The sequence below is a fragment of the Podarcis vaucheri genome (genome assembly GCF_965113315.1).
Source record: "Podarcis vaucheri genome assembly, chromosome: 2".
In the NCBI taxonomy this organism is placed as follows: domain Eukaryota; kingdom Metazoa; phylum Chordata; class Lepidosauria; order Squamata; family Lacertidae; genus Podarcis; species Podarcis vaucheri.
The window spans coordinates 30751265-30776749 of NC_138760.1; the positions used below are offsets into that span (position 1 = coordinate 30751265).

At 42.8% G+C, this 25485-nt stretch overlaps 1 protein-coding gene across 3 annotated transcripts in view; it reads right to left on the minus strand.

Moving 5' to 3' along the window:
• Positions 1–25485, minus strand: part of SLC39A11 (solute carrier family 39 member 11) — a 281340-nt gene that overhangs the window by 39775 nt on the left and 216080 nt on the right. For all 3 annotated transcript variants that reach the window (XM_082212761.1, XM_082212760.1, XM_082212759.1), the window contains one exon: positions 6899–6968. In XM_082212761.1, the coding sequence (XP_082068887.1) occupies positions 6899–6968 (70 nt within the window). The remainder of the gene's footprint in view (positions 1–6898; positions 6969–25485) is intronic.

The following is a 25485-nucleotide window of genomic DNA, read 5'->3' on the forward strand; positions in this document are numbered from 1 at the left end:
AAATGGGGGGGGGGAGGAAATTGTGTTGATACTGCATAGCCTTGCACACACACCCCGGGGGGGGGGGGAGAAAACCACTGGGCAAATCACTTGCCTTGCTATTCTGACTCAGTGGAGCACTCAGACTGGGTTGGCAGCTCTGTGGAGCTTGTACTAGGAAACAAATGGTACATTAACCCCCTTCAGTCCCAGGAGATAGCCCTCCTCCTCTCCGAACAGGACTCTTTCGCAGCAAATCATTGGCACTAAAATATTGAGCACTAGAAGACTGAGAAGCGGAGCATGTGGAAGTGGGCTTCCAGCAAAATTAACTAGAGTTTCATTTGAGTCACCTGCAAAACTGGTCTCGAGGCTGCCATTCCATGAAAACCGGATGGATATAAAAATGCTGATCCCCAGAGTTCTATCACTGTCTTCACCTGCTGAAGGAATCATCTTCGGAGGGTGACCTGGAGCTCCCCGAACCAGCAGCCAGTGTTGAGGAGCCATGAGGCAGATCTGGGGGATTTGTGGCCCTCAGAGCACATGGCAAACCAACCTCCACCTCAAGACATGGGTAGCCCCTTCATGGAATTGGAGGTGGATGCTGAATAGTTTCCAAGTCTTAGGAAGCACAGATGCTTTAAGGCAGGCATGGCCAAACTTGGCCCTCCAGTTGTTTTGGGACTACAACTCCCACCATCCCTAGCTAACAGGAACAGTGGTCAGGGATGATGGGAACTGTAGTCCCAAAACAGCTGGAGGGCCAAGTTTGGCCACGCCTGCTTTAAGGTGCAGTTTCAGTTGGCTACCAAACTGCTCACCAGAGAAACAATGAATCCTCAGGAGAAATATGATTGTTGTTGTTGTTTAGTCGTTTAGTCGTTTAGTCGTTTAGTCGTTTAGTCGTGTCCGACTCTTCGTGACCCCATGGACAAGAGCATGCCAGGCACTACTGTCTTCTACTGCCTCCCGTAGTTTGGTCAAAGTCATGCTGGTAGCTTCGAGAACACTGTCCAACCATCTCGTCCTCTGTCGTCCCCTTCTCCTTCTTTCCCAACATCAGGGTCTTTTCCAGGGAGTCTTCTCTTCTCATGAGGTGGCCAAAGTATTGGAGCCTCAGCTTCACGATCTGTCCTTCCATTGAGCACTCAGGGCTGATTCACTTCAGAATGGATAGGTTTGATCTTCTCGCAGTCCATGGGACTCTCAAGAGTCTCCTCCAGCACCATAATTCAAAAGCATCAATTCTTCGGCAATTAGCCTTCTCCAGCTCTCGCTTCCATACATCACTACTGGGAAAACCATAGCTTTAACTATACGGACCTTTGTCGGCAAGGTGATGTCTCTGCTTTTTAAGATGATACTCATAAGGAAATATATCAAGTATGTTCCAGAAGTATATCAAGTATGTTCCAAGCACAGAGAGTTGGAATAACCTCTTGGCAGCAAATTCCTGATCTGTGCACTCCTGCCCAGTCACTGAAGCCCCCTAGATTTGGAATGCCTTTAGACCAGGCATGGGCAAACTCCGGCCCTCCAGATGTTTGGGACTACAACTCCCACCATGGGAATTGTAGTCCCAAACATCTGGAGGGCTGGAGTTTGCCTATGCCTGCTTTAGACCTTGCTTCTCATGCTGCCCCTGTGTTAGGATGTCAGACTGTGATTCTGGTACTGTCCCCTGTTCTGCCTGCCTGTCACCTGAAGCAGGACAATTGCACCAAAAAAGGCACACTGAAATATTGAATTTTAGCACATGCATGATCTCTTACCCCTGGACTGAGCTCAGCGACACCCAGTTTTGATTGGCAACAGAAGCTGGATTCACAAATTGCTTCCTGGAGTTCTGCTTGGCAGGTAAAATCGTTCTTGGCAGGTGAAGATTGTGTGAAAAAAGTTCCCTTCAGGTACTGTTTTTTTTGGTCATTGTGTAGCTGTTAAGGGCACAAGAGCCCTAAAAACAACCAAAAAGTTACATAACACCCCAGAAACCTGCAGATTCCAAAGCTATTTCTCATTGCCCAGTGACCAAATCTCTTTCTCAATATGTTTGCAAGTTTGAGTATGTGAGATTAAGTGTTTGACTTGAGAGCTTTTACTTAGTGTCCTCAAGGCTTTGGTATGACTTCCCAGAGGAAGTCTGATTGTGTCCCTTTTTGATGAGTTTCCAGAAAAAGTGTAAGGCTCATTCCTACATAGAGACACTTTATGAGCAAAACTGAGGAGCTGAATGTGAGTCTGCTGTTTGTAATGCATTGTTTTGTGAAACTCTTGCAGTTGGATTGGAAATTTAGTGGGTTTGTTGCTATGACTTTTTATGAGCTACTTCAGATGATAGAAGAGGCTGCATTTACATTTCTGAAACAAATTAATCAACAAGGAACAAATTACGTCCCCACATTTTGCTCTCTTGCTCATTCACAAATTAACCTAATCAGCAGATATGAACAGCGAAGGAAATGTGTGTGCCTCGGGATAACAGATGCCAATTAAGAACAGATAGTAAAAGTCATGTTAATTTTTCATTCTAAGTATCACTAGAACAATCTCACAGCCTTGATGGCAGCAAAATGAGCAATGAAGCAGGAACGAAAGTGTGGAACGGCTTTCGATGTAATGGCTCCTTTGAAGTCTACCTTGCCTAAAGTAATTATTGAAAGCTGGAGAGATCCTTGTTTGCTGTTTTAAAAGTTCTCCTGAGGAGAAAACAACCTGCCTCCATGGTTCCAAAAGATGGTTAGAGAAAGAAAGAGAAAAGGTTGTGAAGACCAATAATAAAAAAGTGGTAACACAGAGCCTGGATTCTCAAAATGTAACAGCAAATCTCCTTTAGAGTGCCCTTGTGGGCCAATGACAGGGAAACCAGGATGTCCTCCTAGAGGTTCCAACTCAATTTTCATGTATATATGGCCCAAGAGATGAAATGCTACCTTTTTATTTTTAACTCAGAGCAATATTTTTCTTACCTACAAGCATCGGGTAAATATCTGCTCCCTAGCCAAGATTCACTTGCTAAATGCTGCATTACACTACATACCAAAAGGCTTTCAATAGGTAATTGGAATCAAATAACCCAACAAGGTGGAAGGATAGATCGTGAAGCGTGAAGCTGAGGCTCCAATACTTTGGCCACCTCATGAGAAGAGAAGACTGCCTGGAAAAGACCCTGATGTTGGGAAAGATGGAGGGCACAAAGAGAAGGGGACGACAGAGGATGAGATGGTTGGATAGTGTTCTCGAAGCTACCAGCATGAGTTTGACCAAACTGGGGGAGGCACTGGAAGACAGGAGTGCCTGGCGTGCTCTGGTCCATGGGGTCACGAAGAGTCGGACACGACTAAATGACTAAACAACAACAACAACCAATGGTCACAAACACAGCAGTAGGGAGGGGTAACATATTTCTGGAGCTGAAGGAACAGGTTAGCAAGAGTAAGTTTTGAGTGCCTGCACATGCACACACGCACATGCACACACACGTTAATAACTTAGAAACTGTGAGAAGTTATGCAAAAGAACAAGGATGATGAAAATTGCAGCTGACAAGCCACTATCTATCTGTGAGAAGAAATCAAACAAACCTCAGGCACTAGCTCTACCAATACTGCCCTCTATGAGGCCCCACCTCTGTTATCTGAAACTGTAACATCTCACATGCTCATCTCATCAATCAACACAACATCCTGCGCCAGCATCACACAGCTCTAACATCTGTCACACCCAGTTCTAAGACACCTTGTCCCTGTAGTCAGTTTTGCAGAGGACAAAATACACTGGAACTGAGAACACAGGTCAACCCATAACTAAGAAAAATATCCATGTCAGAAGCTACAACGTTCAACATGAATTGTTTGGGTAAACTCTTTATTTATATGCACCATGCAGCCGCCTGAGAAACAGTTTCTACGCAAATGCAATTCTGGTTCTAAACGCAGCATAAGGAGTCTCTATAGTATATTGTATTTTAAAATGGGGTTTCAGAGTTTTTATGGGGGTTTGAATGTCTTATGTAGATTTTTCAATTTCATTGTTCTGTATGGGACAATGACAATAAAGATATCATATCGTACCATGTTCAACAACTGTAGTTATTTTGATACATGAAGGAATTCTGCAAAGGAAAAAAAAATCAGTTTTGTTCAAATGAAATCCTTTCTTACCCAATTTTCCTCCAAGGGATGCTTTAAAAAAACATTTTTTAAAAGTGGCGCTTTTAGTATTTCATGTAACATTCCTTTATACACAAAACATTTAAAAAAAAGAATCCGTCCGAACAGTATAGTGAAAGCCCCTCCATGTATGACAATTGGTCTTAAGATGCCAGCAGTACAGATTTCTGAGAATTCTCTCTTTTCAACAAGCAAATTAGAGTGTGGATTGTTTTTAAGGTTAGACATAAGCAAGGCTGAAGCAATATTACCTTGACAACACCTGGCATACACGATTGCTTAATCGTGATTGCTTAATATTGATTGCTTAAAGCCCAGCATTGTGTGAGAAAGAAAGTGCATTTCAATATATGCTTATTACCAAAAGACCGTTATACCCAGCAGACACAGACAAGAGACTCACAGCCATAAGAATTCTGCTTCCTTGGGATAACATGGGCTTACCTTTTCCTGCTCTGCAACATCCTTTCTGAGGTGATGTCAACTGCACAAAATATTCATATATTCATAGCATCACATAACAGTGTTATGATATTAGTGCTTATGTGAAATTAGGATTATTATTTTTTGCACTTGGCACTTGTTTACACTGCATCACATTTGCCTGTTGACTGTCACAGCTCACCTTGTTTGCAGATATCCTTCTGAATATCCTTGCATTCCCTTTATGCTAAAATCACCTTGAACAATTTGGTATACAACCAGCAAACTAGACAACCTCACTGGTCAATCCTAACCCTAAACCAGTTTCCCAACCTTGGGCCTCCAGCTGTTTTTGGAGTACAGCTCCCATCATCCCTAGCTAGCAAGACCCGTGGTCAGGGATGGTGGAAATTGTAGTCTGAAAACAGCTGGAGACCCAAGGTTGGGAGACACTGACCTAAACCATTAATGAACAAAAAGCCCAGGTCCCTATCAGGAGGATCCATAGACCCCTGGTACCAAACTGTATGGGAAACCACTCTGTTAGAAAAACCATCCAACAAATTGAAAATATCATGGGGACAAACACAGCAAGACACCTTCGCTCCTGCATGGCTCCCCTTTGTCACATACACAGGTCAACAAGACAATGATCTATCCCCTGACTACAAATCAATATGGCGAACAACCCAGCAACACTTCCTTTTCACACAATCAAAACACACTGCAACCAATCAACAGCAACCAACAATGCCCTGGGCTCTTTGATCTCTTGCTCCACCAGCAAAAATAAGACACCTATCCATGTGACAAAAAAGCGCCACTCATATACTCTGCAAAGAAGGAAAGTTTACAGCAGTGGTGTCCAAACTTTTTTCAAAGAGGGCCAGATTTGATGAAGTGAAGGGCCATGAGGGCCAACCAAACGGCCAACCAAAGTTCTTGACCCTTTTTTAGGATTGAAGTTGTTGACCTTTTTATGATTTTACCCCAAAGTTGTTGAGGTCATTGAGGGGTTTTAAAGGATTTTACCCCAGGAAATAAACTGCCACAGAGGCTGGATTATACCAGATTAGGCCCTGAAACAGACATTGGACATGCCTGGTTTACAGTCTCCCTCACCCCCTTCTCTGACAGAGTGGTGCAGAGCTAACAACTTGCTCATAAATACAAGGAAGACAAAGGAGCTTGTGGTGGACTTCAGGAGACAGAAGAGCAACGTCCAGCCACTTTTGATTGTTGGGGTCTATGTGGAGATTTTGGGGCATTGAATTACAAGAGGATCTGTCCTGGAGTGTCAACACAAGGGGGCTTGTGAAGAAGGCGCAGCAGAGACTGTACTTTTTGAGAATACTAAGGAAAAACCATCTTCCGCAGAAACTGCTGCTTGCCTTCTATCACTGTGCCATTGAGAGCGTGCTCACTTATGGCTTATGTGTGTGGTACGGAAGCTGTACTACCCAGGACAGGCAGCAGAGAGCATTGTTGGCTGCCCACTCTCCACCTTAGAGCAGATTTATGCCACAAGGTGCCATAGGTGCCATAGGAAGGCACTGGACATAGTAAAAGATCCATCGCATCCTGGTCACTGTCTCTTCGAGCTCTTGCCGTCGGGACGGAGATACAGGACGATGAAGACAAGAACGAGCCGTCTTAAGAACAGCTTCTCCAGAGCGATCTCGGCCCTGAATGGGAAGCCCGGACTTTGAAAGTCATCTAATCTCCCTTGCTGTATTATACTGTATTGTTTAATTAGTGTTTTTATGGAGCAGTCAAATAATTTCGTTGTCCCCGAAGGGGGCAATGACAATAAAGATATTATTATTATTATTATTATTATTATTATTATTATTATTATTATTATTTTCTCCTCTCTCTTTCTCCCCACTTTTCTTACCCTCACAACCCCCCACACTGACTACAACAAAAATGTCTCGAATTGACTGTAATTGAGCTGTAAGAAGGACTCTATGATTTGAAAATAGAGACACTGAATGTACTCTTGTTACTTATGGAAAATCTTATGGAGGGGGGCCTACACTTTCTACATCCCTCCTGTCTATTTATTCCTATTTTCTGTTTCTTGTTCCTTAAGCAGTTACTGATCCCCAAGAGGACTTGAGGTGGACCACAACTTGAAAGCTGTTCGTTGCAGCTTGAAGAGTGATGTTGGGGGTAGGGGTCTGGGGTCAGTGTTTCTTGGCGAGCAGCTGGAAAAACACGACTGCCTCCTGCATTTTCTTCCCCGAGGAATTTGAGGAAGCATCAGTCCAAGCTCTTCAAAACACCACAAGGAAGATGTCACCTATGCATAGTGAGCTTACCTGGCACTTTCAAAGGTTGCAGATGCTGACTTCCCAACAGCACCAAATCCAACGCCAACAGCCAAGCCCTCTGAAACAGAGAAAGAATATGTTAACGTAGTAACCTAGCAGGTGGCTTGGCTTATAGATGGACACCCTGCATAATTCATTCTCACCCAATTTAGGATTTGGCCACGCAGTCCTTGAGCTGAAAAAGGCTCCTCACCTCATATTTATACTTTATGTGTCCTGTATAAGGATATGACTTGTTGAGCTTGATTTTGAACTTGTGGGTTTAGGAAAACGAAGGATACTGAGTAACACAAGATCCATTTGCTGTTGTTTACTGTCTCTCATCCCCTATATATTTTGGAAAGTTGTTGGCCTCTGTCTGTTTTCTATGCATTTTGACACCTCTTAAGATATTGTAAACAGGTTTGCATGGTGCTTCCTGATATGAAGGAACAGGTTTTTGTCCATGTACGGATACAGTTGGACACCATTTTGAATCAAGATGGCAGACTGAACCTGTCAAAACATCACTGATTTTCATTTCACTTTTCATTTGTATACTGCCTTTCTATATTACTATGCACAAGGCAGTTTACAGCAACAAAATATACAACAAAGAGCACACACCTTATAATAATCTGATCCAATACAAAAAAATTGTAATAAAACATAACTTTAAAATGGAATGACTTGTATCAAATAAATAGTCAACAATCTTTCAGAATATAATAGTAAACAATAAAATTAACTCTCAAAATGTCAGCAAATAATAATTAAACAGAAATTTACTTTTAACAATCACAATAAATAATTACTAAATTATGATCCATTAAAAATACCTGCAAATCACAATGCATAAAATACCATAATCAGTGCTTTTTTTTCTTAAAAAAATGTTTAGGGGTATTCTCATTTTCCTACTCATATTGAAATACTGCCCCTCAATGAGGCCAAACTTAGATTCACAAAATGTTTAGGGGTATGTGTACCCTTGTGTCCCCCCAGATAAAAAGCACTGACCACAATACATACAAAGCTATGTAAAAGGATCAAATTGATAACCACTATTTCAAAACTGCACTGAACTGTTTTGGTTTCTTAGAATTCCAAAGCAACACTGTACACTTTCCACTAGTTAGTTGATAAGGGACCTCTCCTAAACGAAAGCATAACAGTTCCACAGAATGCAACTAATGTCTGCTGGCTTAGAAGATCAGTGCTCCCTGGAAGTCCAATGATGTGATTCTGTCTTTTGATTAAATATCTAAATATATCAACATCCCTTTGTTTTGCTTAAAAGAAAATGGCATGGCAATCTTAAAATCACTGTCTCTTCCCTTGAAGTATTGCGAAGAAATAACACACAATCTGCAGGAAGTTAGACATATTTAAATCAGGTTATTCTAAATTTAATTGCAACTATACCTGTTCTACCAATTTCCATGAGACTTAAATGCAGCTAACTTGAACTGGACCGAGGCCTGAGAATGAAAGACTTAAAAGGGGGTGGGAGCAGAGAACAAGACAAAAAGCAATCAGCATTGTAGAACCTTAGAAGATTCTGTTGGCTTTTTTTACAATGCCTCAAGACTGTTTGTTGTCTTCGCTAACAGCGTGGTTACACTTCTATAATTAACCTTCTGAGAGTGCAGTCAGTTGCTGCCTTTACTCTAATGACTCAATTTTATCAGCTTCCACACTAGCAAATAAGCACAAATATTTAGGCTCTTTCAGTGAAACATCACTCAATACAAGATAGTCTTAGCAAGGACACTGATCCCACGGAGCAAGAAATACTGTGCAAGGCAATTCCTTTCACTGGGCCAAATAACTTTCCTTTTGGGGGGTACTGGATAGCTCAGTTGGTAGAGGATGAGACTCTTAATCTCAGGGTTGTGAGTTTGAGTCCGATATTGGGCAAAAGATTCCCATAGGGAACTGGATGACCTTTGGGGTCCATTCCAACTTTCCATTCATTCTACAATTCTATGATATTCAAAGCATCACAGTAGCATAGAAATCAATGATGTAGCACTAATATGGTGGAAAAGAAGCATGGTGAGTCTGGGCAGGGCAGAGTGGAAACTATTCATGTGCCATCTTCATTGGCATTCTGCCCACCAGGAGAATCCAATGGTAGGCAAAGGAGAAGATGAGCTATTAGGTTACATAGCTATGGAGCCATATTGGTGAGAGTCTCTAGCTGCACTGGCCATGGCTGTGTTCACAGTATACATCTATATCAAATTGCTACATCCCAAAGAATCGTGGGAACTGTAGTTTACCCATCTCCTACAATCCCTAGCACTCTTACCAAACTGTATTTCCCACAATTCTTTGAGGGAAGTCATGCACTCTAAATGTATGGTATTTACACTGCCTAGTCGTCTAGGACTAGCTAGCCCGACCACAGCATCAAATTTAAGACCATTATTTCATACCTCAAACGTCAACAGAAAATAAATATGACTGGCTCCCCATCCTCTCCCATCACATGAAAAAATATGAGTAAAATAGCATGTCCTGCTATATGCTGTGGATATAGTTTGCCTGAACCTCCTTGGTTTTTGTTAATACAGCCATCCAAAACTAGTCTTAGGTTACCAGCCTCAGAGACATGGGAAACAGGAATCCACACTAAAGTGTTAGGCCATGTTAACTAACACATATGAGACTAATTTTTGCCATGTGCCAGCTTTGTGGATGTTTTAATTATTGCAGCGTTCAGAGCTCAGCATGTTCTAATAGAAGCTTCACTAGCAGGTGCATTTACATCACCGCAGGGCATAAATCAGAACTGCCTTAATTACAATTGCTGTAGCTGCTAATGGGGAGAAGGAAGCATTTAGCCCTCAAACAGGTGCAGGAAATCTGACAACTGACTTCATTATGTGCTTTGGGCTTTGTCCCCAGAGGTGAGTCTTGAAGCCACTCCTAGGCAATTGACTCAATTCTCTCCTTGGTTCATCCCACTTCCAGATGCTTCTGTTTCCTCCTCAAACCACCAGTCCCTTAAACTACTTGAAGCATCTTCACATCTTTCAAACAGCAGCCGTTCAGAGGAATAATTCCTAGTGACGCAACCTTTTCTACAAATATCAGTTGTTGTTTTTAAAAGAAGTGTTTGTGTTGTTATCATTCTGCCTCCAGCACCACATGGGAGAAGGAGAGAGAATGAATGAATGAATGATAACTGTAGCACTGAGAACCTCTTGATGTTGGCATGAAAAAAGAGGTTCAATTGAGACAGAGGCAATGGCCAATAAGACAGCAGACCAATGCATATTTTCAAAAAGGCTCTAGACTTCAGCTTTCGGTGGCAAAGATATTACAAGACTGGAAGGGCGAACACGCCACCCACTGTTCTGCAGTCTGAAGATCTCACTGCCCTTTCTGCATTTGAATGCATGGCTTATCACGGTCAGTCTTGTTTAGATACCTATTTGGACATATAGAAGTGTGCATATTAATTTACACTTTTAAATTGGAAATGGTGGACTATTCCTATTGTAAATGTCAGCAGGAAATGGAAAAGAGACTCTTGCAAATGTCTCTTTGTAACTGCTGGACTCAAGGATATGCACAGCATTGAATAAGCATTAGGAGTTATCAGTGTTTGTAAATAAAAAAAGGTTCTGACCTCCCTTTGTCGCCTCAGCCTGGTCCTCGGACCCTTGTCGGCATAAAAGAGTCCACGAGAAAAGTATCCTTGCAGAGCACTTTCTGCTTTTATTCTTAAAAGACTTTCTGCAAAAGCGACTGACCAACTGTACACAAATCAACACTACCAGCTTTCAATAACCAACCAACCCAATCCAACCTAACATTTCTCACTCAATATATATACAACCCGGTGCAGGCCACTGACTCACGCTGACTCGGCTTTTTAAGCATTAAAGAAACAGCGGCCATTTTAGCCATGACAGGAGTTCCAGATACTTTAATGTCTAAAATAGAGAATGGGCTCTGCCGCCTCTTCACTCCAGCCCAGTTCTCTCTTTCACCCACCATCACACCTTAGCTGCTATCCTGCCTTCAAGTCCTTCTCTAAGTTTTGAAGTGTGTTAATTGCAGAGTTAACACAATTGTAGAACTAGCAGTCGCAGTGACTTCTCTTGCAATAAAATGGTGCTGACTGCAGCTTCTCCCTTCTCATGATGAAAATGGTACTGGCTAGGTCTGGTGCTCCAATATGGGGTGGCAGTTGATGGGAGGCACAGCTGGAGACAGCAATGCTTCTGAATACCAGTTGCTGGAAGCCCCCAAAGGGGAAAGTGCTTTTGTGTTTGGATTTTGCTTGCTGGTTTCCCACAGGCATCTGGACTAGACGGGGCACTGGCTCCATCCAGCTAAATGCTCTTAAGTTTATTCGTCTGTCCTTAAGAGATGACTCCCGAAGGGGGTTCTTCTTGAGACTCTGGAAATCTGAACAAAATGGAATTGAAGGGAAACATACACAACTGCCTCAACCAACAGCAGCAATTCCAATGGCTAAGTGCTCTCTTGAGCATCTGTCAGAAAGGAATCTTGCGACATGGCACGGTTAACAAAGTGAAAGAGCTATTGCCCCTTGCGATTAAAGTAACAGACATTAATCTTGAGGCCGCCAGTGTTAAAAACACTGTTTTAAATTTGAATAAAGACAGCAAGCGAACATATGATCGGATAAATCTGCAAGGTGCCTGCGAGGAGAAAGAAAAGAAGCAGGCAGCCCACCTCTGCCAAGAGGAAGCGGTGTATTCCCAGCAGAGGCAGGGGTCTCTGGCCTCAGTCCTGTTCCCCCTGCCACCAATGAGTAGGAGATGTCTATCCAATAACCTGAAGAGCCCTACTCACTCAGGGCAAAGGCTCATCTAGTATAGCATTCTGTTCTCACAGCAGCCAACAAGATGTCTATGAGAAGCCCACAAGCAAGATGTGAGCACAACAGCACTCTTCCCACTTGAAATTCATAGCAACTGGTTGATGGAGGAATAGTGCCTCCAGCAGTGGAGGGACAAGGTATCCATCACAGGCTAGTACATGCCGATAGCCTTATCCTCCAACCTAGAGCCTGGATAGCTCAGTTGGTTAGAGCATGGTGCCAATAACGCCAAGGTTGCAGGTTCGATCCCCATAAGGGACAGCTGCATATTCCTGCAATGAAGGGGATTGGCCTAGATGATCCTCAAGATCCCTTCCAACTCCACAACTCTTTGATTCTAATCCTCTTTTAAAGCCATCCAAATCGGTGGCCATCACGGTCTCCCCTGTAGGAGCGACTTCCCCAGTGCACTGTGTGAAGAAGTGACACTTGAAGAACAAGGGCGGTCGGGGGGAAGCCAAGTTCATCCCATGTCAAATGGGCCCATTTGCTAATATGATCGCATGCAGCTTCAGTTGCCCTAAAGGTGAAAATAGGGACAAATGAAGAAGAGAGCTTCATTTGGGAAATGGTGATTATCCAGTTGGAATTTCCAGTGAACCCAGGTAGCTAGCATTAATGAAATCAAATGCAAGCTACAGCTACATAAGATACGAAAAAAGGGGGAAACTGAGCTCAGCAGATGATGCAGGATGGGATAACTGTGTGCTGGGCAAGAGCTGCCGAGTGGAAATGGAAGCCATGACGTGTACCAGGTGTGCTACCAAAGTGCAAATTAGGGTGGTAATTGAGAGCAGAAATGGGCTGCGACAGCATACTAATTTCACTCATGAATGTGCAAAGTGAGGCCCTGGAAAGACAGGTTCCACCAATTACTGCTGCAGAGGGAGATTTCCCCAGACACATGGGGAGGGAAAGGCAGAGATTGGAAGAAATGAGACTGGTGAGCCTGCATGATGCTGCATGAACAGCCTCTCCAGAAAAAGAGGGGTCTACATAATCATAGGCTTGGAAAGAACCTTGAAGACCATGTAGACCAAACAGTCTGATGAGTACAGGGTCTGCAATGTGGCACTCAACTGCTAGCATCCCTGGGGGTTAGTTGTTCAGACTCCACTTAAATGCCTCCATGGAAAGGGATCTGATCACCTCCTGAGGAAACCTTTGTACCCTTCAACACCTCTTACCACTGGGTGCCAGAATCCCTTTTCTCTGCAATATCTATCCATTGGTTCTCACCTTGCCCTCCGAAGCAACAGAGAATGACTCTACTACATCTTCTTTCAGATATACGGAGGTCACTTTCACATTCTCCCCAGTCCATCTTCTCTTCTCCATGCTGAACACACCTGGTCCTCATTGGATTTGGTTAAAGCCTGCTCACCATCCTGGCCAGCCTTCTCTGGACTCACAACAGGGTTAGTTGAGAAGACTTCAGAACAGTTATCTGCTCCCAATTAGAAGCATAATGTAACTGTTCATCTAATTAGATAAGGGGCCAGTTCTTGACAATGCTGCTAAGATATCTAGGACAGGACATTAGGGTGGTACACAAGTATCATTTGTATCCTGCAAAGTTCCCCATAGGACCTGGGGCTGCAATGGAATTGGGATATAATTCTCCAAGAGAGCTGAGAAAAGACTTAAGAGCTTGGCAGGAATCAATTTCGCAGGCTCCCCTCTCCCTGCAAAGAAGAACAACGAAGACAATGGTGCTGTGTTGCCAATGTATGCAGCCTCCTAAGAGTAGTGAGTGGTTCCTTTGAAGCGTGATGGCTGTGAGCAGATGGTCTGGGACTGGCCCCAGGTAGAGAAAACTGAGCAACATCTCCAGATGAAACATGCACTTAAATGGAAGTGAAAGAAGGCATAAAGAAAGTTTATCTTTCCTCATTTCACCTTCAAAAGTATTTGGTTGAGGTGAATACACCCACATAATTTATCCTGTGGCCATATTCAAATAATTGAATCCTTCGGAAAGAACATTACTCCACCAGAGAGAGGGATTGTTAAGTGGCAGAAAATATATAATCTTGGCCGACTCTCACCACTCATACTGAAATTCACGTAAGTCATTCACATGCAGCAGTTTTAAAACCTGGGGCACACACTCAAATCTTTGTAAAAGGACATATTCAGGACAAAGGTCATGTTATGTGGAGTTCTATGTAACTTTCCTTCCATGAGATGTGTGAATACACACACACGCACGCACACACACACAATTACTGAAAAGCAGCCACAAAAGGCTGCAATCAGGAGAAGAGGAACAGTGCGTAGGTTTCTTCCTAATGTCTCAACAAATGAAACTGATCTGTAAAAAAATGTTACTTGGAAAAAAAGAGAGAGAGATCGCACATACTTTTGTAAACCAAGAAAATCTTTAATAAAAATACATTTTAGAAAAAGAAAAGGGTGTTAAACCATTTTCAGGCTCTCACAATTCTCCCCTCCCTGACTGTTTTAACACCCTGCGGGGGGAGATAAAGATTCCCATTATATTTTTTCCCCTGCAGGGAGAAAAACCAGCTGGAAGTGGTGGTCGTGGTTTTCAGAGCGCAGCAACAGCTGGATTTTCATTGCCCCAGAAATATCCTTGCGTCACATTCCCAAAATGTAAAAGGGGACATAAGAGGAGCCTGCAGGATCAGGCCCATGACCCATCTAGTCCAGCATCCTGTTCACACAGTGGCCAACCAGACGCCTGTGGGGAACCTACAAGCAGGACTGAAACCCAAGAACACTCTTCTCCTCTTGCAGTTTTCCAGCAACTGGTATTCAGAAGTATAAGGATCCCCCCTGACCATTAGGTCCAGTCGTGACTGACTCTGGGGTTGCGGTGCTCATCTCACTTTACTGGCCAAGGGAGCTGGCTTCCAGCTTCCAGGTCATGTGGCCAGCATGACTAAGCCACTTCTAACGAACCAGAGCAGCGCACGGAAACACCGTTTACCTTCCCGCCAGAGCAGTACCTATTTATCTACTTGAACTTTGACATGCTTTCGAATTGCTAGGTTGGCAGGAGCTGGGACCGAGCAAGGGGAGCTCACCCTGTCACGGGGATTCGAACTGCCAACCTTCTGATCGGCATTAGGCTCTGTGGTTTAACCCACAGCGCCACCCGCGTCCCTATTCAGAAGCATATCTGCCTACAAATGTGGATAATAACACAAACAACGTAACAGGCTGTATGTAACTATATAAATTATTTTTAAATGTGATTCAACATATCATATCAAAATATATGGTTCTCTAGACCAACTTATCATATAAATGAAACATACTATGAGAAATTGAAGTCCAGCAGATAGATCAGGATCGGTGATGTGGTAGTGTTGTATTTGTATTATTTATGCAAATTGATTTCCTCTGGAGTTAAAGATCTGACTGGGACAACCCTTGTTATGCTGAACTCGTATTTTGCACAATTAGTATACGGTGTCTGTTTGATAATGTGTGGTTTGCTATGCCTAATAAAGGATATTTGAATTGAGATAGATCAGGAAATACAATCTATTCAGTTCTTATATTGGCAATATCCAAGCTGTGGAATTCCAGAGCTTATTTTCTGCATGTGCCATTCTTCCAAGTTTTTCGTCTGATACCTGCATACAAGGAATGCTAGAATTCTTAAAAGCATCTTCACGTGGAACACCACACGATTGATATAAGAATTCTACACTGTGGATATTGCCAATGTTGACTTTAATTTCTCACAATATGTTTTGTTTATATGATAAGTTGGTCTATAGAACCATATATTTTGATATGATACGTTGAATCGCATTTAAAAAGAATCTATATCGTTACATACAGCCTGTTACATTGTTTGTGAGCCAGTGTGGTGTAGTGGTTAAGAGCGGTAGACTCGTAATCTGGTGAACCGGGTTCGCTTCCCCACTCTTCCACATGCAGCTGCTGGGTGACCTTGGGCTAGTCATACTTCTATGAAGTCTCTCAGCCCCACTCACCTCACAGAGTGTTTGTTGTGGGGGAGGAAGGGAAAGGGGAATGTTAGCCACTTTGAGACTCCTTAGGGTAGTGATAAAGCGGGATATCAAATCCAAACTCCTCCTCATCCTCTTCTTCTTCTTCTTCTCTTCTTTATGTTGTTATCAGTTTTGTATTTACGTGACAAAGGGCTTGGTAGTTTCTTGAATTTGCGTTCAAATGTGGAGGCAGAGCACAGCCCTTGTGGTTAAGTAGCCATGGGAATAATGCCCCCCCCCATAACCCATGGCGATTAACATTTATACAGAAGAAGCTAATGCAGCACTGTCAAGTAGTGAGAGCAGGTCAGGGAAATGTGGAAGCAGATAAGATTCCAAGTAAACCAGAGACGGAGATCAAATCCTTAATTAGGAGGGTCATTTCCTCCCCTACCCACACTACATTATTTCATAATTAGCAGAAGCATGAAATTGAATTAAGATAATTTCGGGGTGGCGGGGGGAAAGCAAAATGCACAAAAAAAGGAAAGGGGGGGAAACAACACCCACCGCACCTTCACAACCCAACATCCCGTGATCTCACAAATATTCTCTTTTCTGGACTGCTTTGAGTACAGCTTCCCACCAGCTGTAGCCCATCCTGCTGCTTTTATTCCCTTATCTGGGAACACAAAGAGCGATTGACTACAAATGCTCTTTAAGCAGAGACTACTCAAAACACATACACGCTCCCACGTCTGTGTGTAAAAATATAACAGCTTGGAGCTGCTTCACAACCAGCCTGGAGGCTTTTAATGTAGGAAATATTCATCTCCTGCATGGGTAATATAGAAATCCGCCCATTGGTGGGCTGCCATGCATTTAATACCCCAGCAGGCTAGCAAATGTGGATGCAATAAATACATATTTTTAAAAAACCACAACCCTCTACTCTAGATCGGTGAATCCTTTGGTTATAACGAGATACCCTGTATGCTCACAACAGTTTTCTTTGGGGTTAATGAAGATGCCTCATAACTTCTAGTCTTCGGCTATTTTTCATTATTGGCCTCACTCCTTTGGCCAACTCTGCTCCCATTAAGGGTGGACACTTTCTATCAGGAGGGCTCCCGTAACAACTTCACAGCAAGCATTAATTAAACAGGCGATGTTTTCCCTATTATCACACCTCTACTTAAGGAGTAGCTGCACCTCTTAAAGCCTGGGTTGGAGTGAGAGTGAGGACATTGCAACCCCTCTCTCGTCTTTCCTAAGCACCTACTATATGTTGACTGAATGCAATTCTCCGCTTCGTAGGAAGGAAACTGCACAAGAAACGACCACTCATGCGCCTACTAGTGACTGATTCTTCTAGTGAATCATCTCTTCTTGGAAAGAATTTGCTGAAATAACTAATCAAACTAGAATACAAAAAGGGAGGTGTGAGGAGGTCAATGAAACAAGCAAATGGAAGTTAAAGATATGTAATATGGGATTTGTGTCCTTTTTTCCTTTTTTTATCTTTTTGCTGTATTGTTGCATTGGTTTTTATGTTTTGCTTTTTTATTCTTTTTATGTATTGTAGTGTTGTTTTTAATTTTTTTCTTTCTCTTCTGTAATTTTAAAATTATTAATAAATATTATTTAAAAAATAATAATAGTGAATTATCTCTTCTACTCATGCTCTTTTCCTATGAAAGGCTGCATGGCCACATCCTGTACAAATTCTGTTGTCCCTTCTGCCATGAGTAAGATGCTTCTCATCCCTATTAGTATGCAGCTGTCATTATGATTCTAATATATCTTTATATAGATAGATATATGTAAGGCTGTCATCACGCAGCTCCCATTGGAGGATTTGTAGTCATCACAATCTTGGATTTCAAATGGGGGATGGCAAGGGTGGTGGTGAGTGGAATCAGCAGGGGCGCAGCTTCTTGGGCATGCATTAAGACAGCCAGTGTAATGACAGCTGACACAATGCAACATAGACCTTGAGAAGGATTCGCGTTGTGAATGTTAAGTGTAATGGTTGTTGTTGCGAGCTCTCAGAGAGTTCACACTGGAGAGGAGCTTTCGTTTCATTGCCAACCCAACTAGCACTCTTTAGAGCTGCAAATACTGTTCTTGATCTTTCCCATTTCATTAATTTCAGAGCAACACACACTCATTATTAGCTTGCGAAGTACTGAAATGAACCTTCTAGGTGCACTTTCAACATCTCCTTTCTTCACGCTGTGCAGGCACCATGTTTTGAAGGGAAGAAAGAGCTTATCTGAAAGCATGTGCTCTACCTAGCAATTACTGTCACCCAAGCAAGAAAATGAAGACATCTGCTGGTTGCTAACGTTGCTGCACCCTTCCTGACCTGCTCTAGTGAATCAGTAGTCAGGAGCCAGCAAGTAACGAAGTAATCAAGGCGACTCAGTTCTTTTGTCCGTAACTTTCACCCAAGGCAAGTGAAGCAAGTTATAAAAGCATTATAAAATCCATTCTTACATTTGCCTTCTCAAGGGGAGGGAAATGCCATTTCCCCCTTTCATGAATGTGTAAAAAAAAAAAAAAAGCAACTGGCGTTAAAACAACAACACCCTAATGCCTTTCATATTAGTTAGAATTATTGCTACTCATTGGAGTGGAGCCAGGGTCTAATACATAAAGTATTACAGATTTTCTCAGATGTTGTTTGTGAGCACCCTGTGGCAAAAGAGCATCTCACATTTCATCAACAACATCCACTTATTTACACTAGCTGTTTGGAGATTTTCTCCATCTTGGCGGAGAATGGCATTTTTGGACATTTAAAAACTACTAGGTAACATTCCAGAGTGGGGTCCAAATCTCTCCTAGGTCACAGAGAAGATGGAGCGGGAGCTGCTCTCTATTTTGCTTGTCTCCGTGGTGCCCCCCACATGCTTTTTTAACAGCAGCTGGGTAAAGCCATTGGAGGGGGTGAGATATTGTCAGCATACTGATAAATCTATATCATCTGACTCAGGTGAGGCTGTGCAGGCACTGGATGAGCCTTTCCCAATCTGGTACCCTCCACATGTTTTGGGCAACTCCCATCATTCCAGACCACTGACCATGTAGTATGGGGCTGGTGGTAGTTGGACTGGTTAGGCATTGCTGTGCTAGACCAGTTATGGAGTACATGAAGGATGAATTATGACCAGACAGAGGCTGTACTCCCCTGGAAAGAACAGATGTGTGTGCTTCATTCCCCCTCAGCTACCCCACAGCCTACAGGATGAATTCCTCAAGAGCATGGCAGGATAGCTCAGCTGGTTAGGGTGTGGTGTTGATAATGCCAAGGTTGCAGGTTCAGTCTCCATAAGGGACACCTGCATATTCCTACATTGCACGGAGTCGGACATAATAATAATAATAATAATAATAATAATAATAATAATAATAATTTCATTATTTCATTTCCTTTTTTGTACAAATCTCAAATTGGTTTACAACACAGTAAAACTTCAAATAAAACAATCCATAATAGAACATATTCAAGCTTCAAGGAAAATATTTTGACATTTTCCCGGCCACCATTTCCCCAGCCACTCTGGGCGGCTTCCAACAGACTATTAAAATACAATAATCTATTAAACATTAAACGCTTCCCTAAACAGGGCCGTCTTCAGATGTCTTCTAAAAGTCTGGTAGTTGTTTTTCTCTTTGACATCTGGTGGGAGGGCATTCCACAGGGTGGGTGCCACCACCGAGAAGGCCCTCTGCCTGGTTCCCTGTAACTTGGCTTCTTGCAGCGAGGGAACCGCCAGAAGGCCCTTGGCACTGGACCTCAGTGTCTGGGCAGAACGATTGGGGTGGAGACACTCCTTCAGGTAGATCAGGGGCCAGCAAACTTTTTCAGCAGGGGGCCAGTCCACTGTCCCTCAGACCTTGTGGGGGGGGCGGACTAGATTTTGGAAAAAAAATCATAATAAACGAATTCCTATGCCCCACAAATAACCCAGAGATGCATTTTAAATAAAAGCACACATTCTACTCATGTAAAAACACCAGGCAGGCCCCACAAATAACCCAGAGATGCATTTTAAATAAAAGGACACATTCTAACACACTGATTCCCGGACCATCAGTGGGCCGGATTTAGAAGGCAATTGGGCCGGATCCGGCCCCTGGGCCTTAGTTTGCCTACCCATGGCCTAGATGATCCTCAGGGTCCCTTTCCAACTCTACGAGCCTGTGATTCTATGATATAATCTCATCAGGTGACTGGAACTGTTTTTCAGTTAGAGAAGCACTGGAAGTTGAAACTGAAGCAAAAGTTTCAGTAATCAGTATTAAAGACATATGGCCTGGGTAGAGAATAAGCCCGGTGTGTAGTCCACACTAGCACATTTTAAGTGTGGTTTGCTGCCCTGGAAACAAATGTGTTGGGATGTTGTAAAGTGCATTCAAATCACTTTCTCTACACTTACAAAATTTTATAGCTATCTTCACCTACAGAGAAATGCAAGCTATCACAGAGGTTACCGATAAACTCTTCCTTGACTTCAGAAGGCTTAGCTGTCAGGACACAAAAGACTTACAGAAGAACAAAGCACCCAGGAGGGAGGGGAAATCAATGAGAGATTCACGAGAGAGATATCTCTTTTTTAAAAAGTCAGAGGAGCAACAGGAACAGATAACGACAGAAAGCCATTTTTACAAAAGCAATAAAGAATTACGTCTGAAAAAATAAATTGAGGTGGCAATGTAGAGTGAAAGACTCTAACTGGAGATCTGTAGGCATTCAGAAGAAATGGGAAAGGTCACATCTCCCTCTTTTTAAAAGACTTTTTCAGGAGGAGACTCTAACCAGAGCAAATGCTAACATCAGCAAGTGTTGAAGAAGAAGAGCAAGTTGTCCTGCTGCCACAGAATTACGCAAAAAAATTATTCTAACAAAGTGCTTTTATCAGTCTTCAGCTTATACAGTGATACCTCTAGTTATGTACAGTGGCACCTCAGGTTACATACGCTTCAGGTTACAGACTCCACTACCCCAGAAATAGTACCTCAGCTTTACTTTGCTTCAGGAGGAGAACAGAAATCGTGCTCCAGTGGCGCGGTGGCAGCAGGAGGCCTCATTAGCTAAAGTGGTGCTTCAGGTTAAGAACAGTTTCAGGTTAAGAACGGACTTCCAGAACGAATTAAGTACTTAACCCGAGGTACCACTGTACTTAATTCGTTCTGGAGGTCTGTTCTTAACCTGAAACTGTTCTTAACCTGAGGTACCACTTTAGCTAATGGGGCCTGCCGCTGCCGCGCAGTTTGTGTTCTCATCCTGAAGCAAAGTTCTTAACCTGAGGTACTATTTCTGGGTTATCGGAGTCTGTAACCTGAAGCGTCTGTAACCCAAGGTACCACTGTCTATCAGTGGCAACTTTACCTTGATGCAGGTAGCATGGCTACATTTAGAGTACTGCAATCTGCTATATGTGAGGTTTTCTTTAAAAGGGGGGCGGGTCTGGCAGCTGCTAATTTTCTTTGCAGCAAATTGTGAGGGGAACAAAGATCACTTTCCATATATACCAACAGTGGTTCTCCATCCCACCCAGACCGCCCCGCTGCTGACATGAACACACCTGTGATTGTATGGGAACGAGTACATGCAAACCAGTCTGTAACACAATTACATGGGAGTGGGGTGGGGGTTGGGCAGGGAGAACGCTGACCAGTTTGCAAAATCACTACTGACCAACTCAAGTTCTACGTGGTTCATGCTAAATTTCCCTCACACAATCAGAGGGGCCATGTTGCTGATTGTATGTAGGACAACAGGCCTCTACACCAGACAGTTACATAAATCACATAAAAGGAATGGAACTACAAATAAATACGATAGATTCCAGCAAACCCTGCTGCCATAGCAACCTAGCCAAATGACAGGAAAGGTGGAAAGAGTAGCCTATACTTAAGCGTCTTCCTTTCCGTCCACACTGAAGAGAGTGAGGTGGAGATGTTTCTGTTTCCCTTTCATCTGCATCCAGAGATGATATATCGTATTTGCAATCCAACAGAATTGAGAATTAATAACCTCACTAGGGAGACTGACTCCTTATCATTCAAGTGGGGGGAAAAGAAACCTACAGCGGAAGCAACTATAAACAGCAAAGCTAGGATAGGGAAGTTTTTCCAACCACATTGTTTCATGCACAACCTTCCAGGGGCCACACACCAGTGGGGAGTGGAGTTTGAGGCAAAAAAAAACCACGTGGTGCAACCTTTGAACAGTAAGCTATTTCCCTGCCACTGATGTCAAAGGTTTTGGCACCTCCATCATCCATAAAGGCAAGCAAGTAGAATAATAGAATTGTAGAGTTGGAAGAGACCCCGAGGGTCATCTAGCCCAACCCCCCTGCAATGCAGGAATCTCAGCTAAATCATACATGGCAGCTGGCCACCCAACCTCTGCTTAAAAACCTCCAAGGAAGGACAGCCCACCACCCATCGTAGAAAACTGTTGAACTGTCAAGCCGCTCTTACTGTCAAGAAAGTAGCACTATCATAGTTCAAGGATATATTCTAGAAGAAAGCTGGTGTGAAAGAGGGGAAGATCCCTAAGAGTCAGATGAATAGACCCGGAGGGTCAAATTCAGCCCCTAAGCCTTAGGTTCCCCACCTCTGGCTTAAAAGCACCAACAGCTCCATCACCATGCACAACAACTACAAAGATGGTCTTCTGTCACAATGTTACTTCCCCACTTTCTGTGCTACGGAATGGTCACTTAGTTTACAGTGGTGCCTCGCAAGACGAAATTAATTCGTTCCGCGAGTTTTGTCGCCTTGCGATTTTTTTCGTCTTGCGAAGCACGGTGTCGGGAAAGTTTTGGAAAAGCTTCAAAAATCACCAAAGCCTTTAAAAACCTCAAAAAAGGCTACCACACCGCGTTCTATGAGTTGCTCCTCGAAGTCAAGTCGCAACTGTATTAACGGTGTTAAGAAAAAGGAAACAAACTTGCAAGACGTTTCCGTCTTGCAAAGCAAGCCCATAGGGAAAATAGTCTTGCGAAGCAGCTCGTCTAGCGAGTTTTTTGTCTTGCGAGGCATTCGTCTTGCGAGGTACCACTGTATTAGCACAATTTAGGTTGATAGGTTCCTTACTCTACTACAAGGGTAGCGACCATGGTGCCCATCAGCAGGGGCAGCGCAAGCCATTTTGGCGCCTGAGGTGAACCACAAGATGTTCCACCCACCATCACTAGAGAAGAAGGAGTGAGTGAAGAGATACATCAGGAACAAGGGGAAGCTGAATCAAATCAGCTTTACCTGGTGGCAAAAATTCCGAAATATAGATGTATAAGACAAATAATAAATGTTGGAAATGTACAGAAAAAGAAGGAACATTTTATCATAGGTGGTGGGAATGTAAGAAAGTAAAGAACTTCTGGGAAATGATATATAAGATGATATATATATTCTGGGAAATGATATATATAAGAATGTATATTGAAATATACATTCTTAAAAAAACCAGAAGCATTTTTACTTAGCATTATAGGTCAAGACATTAATAGGCAAGATGTTGAATTGTTCTTATATGCAACAACAGTGGCAAGAGTACTGTTAGCCCAGAAATGGAAGCAAGAAGAAATTCCGACGAAAGAAGAATGGCAGAAGAAATTAATGGACTATGCAGAATTGGACAAAATGACAGGAAAGATTTGAAACCTGCGGGACCAGAGATTTACAGAAGATTGGAAGAAGTATATGAATTATTTGAAGAGCAACTGTAATCAACAAATTACGCTAGTAGGACTACAAGAAGTTATGTAAGGAGAAATATATGAAGTGTTACAAAATAGAAAAAGATAGAGATATTGGTTATGAGTTTGAAATGTAATAGGGAAAATAAGAAATGCATACTAAGAGATTAGATTGGAAAATTTTCAGACAGGACTGATGGAAGTCAAAAAAATTGAATAAGATGTAAAAGTATGTTTAATTACTGTCGAAAATGGTATGTTAAAAAACTAATAAAAATTTATATTAAAAAAATTCTGAAATATAGAACAGTGCCATTTCTAGCAAGAGGAAGAAACTTTACCTTTAAAACACATGCACACACAACTCCGCCGCCCCCTGCAAAAAGCAAAACCCACCACCATGCCTATACCCTTCTCTGTCCATCAATATGAAGTCAAACATCAGCAGGAAATGTGACAAATCTCTAAAAGTACTTGCTTTAGTACTGCCTTAATATCAATTTCAGCACTTTTTAGCTGAACAGATGGAAATAGCCACAAGGTTATAAAAGCCTAGTCAGGGGAAACTGATTGCTATTGCTTGTGGAACGGAATGGGGAGGATGTCAAATTTTCATTCCTTTCCCCCCTCGTTTATGTGAGAGCCCCACGGCAGTAAAAGATTCAGCACCATACGTCAACTAACACAAATCCCTACGGTGTGCTTTGTTATTGCAACACTAAAAGCAGAAGGTTGGGGAGAAAGCTAGCGGCCAGCACGAGCCCAACAGCTATTCAATGGCCAAGCAACGAATAGAATTCTCATCAGAGATCCATATTGCTAAGTAAATGACCGAAAAAGCTAAGAACAAATTAAATATATTCACAGATTCTGCCAATGCCACACTTGTTAAACATGTGCGCCTTGGTTCCTTAACACTGTTCCTTTGCATGTACAGTACATCTCAGTCGAGATCAATTCAATTTCCGGATGCTTTGTGAGATCACTGCAGTCCTATTACGCATTGATTTCTTATTTATCATGGCTTCTTCTACCTCATTCATCATTCTGCATCTGATTACCGTATTTTTCACTCGATAACATGCACCTGACCATAACACACACATAGTTTTTAGAGGAGGAAAACAAGAAAAAAAACTTCTGAATGAAACAGTGGATGTATCATTTTTGTGGTTCATGCTGTGGCCACAGACATGTGATTTGACAGTGAGTTTGGGGTAGCCCAATGCAAAAATCCTGAGAATCCCTGTGGATCTGTGCTTTGTAACCACGTTTTTGCACCATTGTGGCCCCAGGCAACAGTGGGTGCATGATTTTTTTGGTGCAGGCTGTAGCCATGGACATGCTATGTGATCTGATGGTGAATTTGGGGTGACCCAATGCAAAGATCCTGAGGATCCATGTGGATCCATGCTTTTTAAGCATGTTTTTGCACCATTGCGGCCCCAGGCAACAGTGGGTGCGTGATTTTTTTGGTGCAGGCTGTAGCCATGGACATGTAATGTGATCTGATGGTGAATTTGGGGTGACCCAATGCAAAGATCCTGAGGATCTATGTGGATCCGTGCTTTGTAACCACGTTTTAAGTGGGGAGGGAAGGAAAAACACAGAAGGGACAAGGAGCACGAGAGGGGTGTGCAGAGAAGCAGCTGGCTAACAATGCAGGAGAGGGGTTTAACGGGAGGGAGGAAAGGAAGGCAAAAGTTTCCCCCCACCCACCCAAGCCAGCCCCCCCTCTCTCTCTTGTTCAGACATCATGATAAACCATGAAGGAGCAAGACGGGACCAAATTGCCGTGGGCACCCTCTGCCTCTGGTGTGGCTGAGCAGAAGAGATTAACCACAGCTTGCTGTACTGTCTGAATACAACATGCGGTGGGTTAATGAAAACTATGGTTTATTCTAAATAAAGCCAAATTAAAGCCACAATCTATGAAGCTGTCTTGTTTTCACTGACCAAAATTAAGAATAACCATTGTTTAGATTTTAGATGCAGTGTTAAACTGTGGCTAATGAAAAACAGAAGCATCAGCTTATTTCCTTAAGGCTGTGCCACAAAGGGAGAGACGAGAGTGTGGCTCTTTCCCAT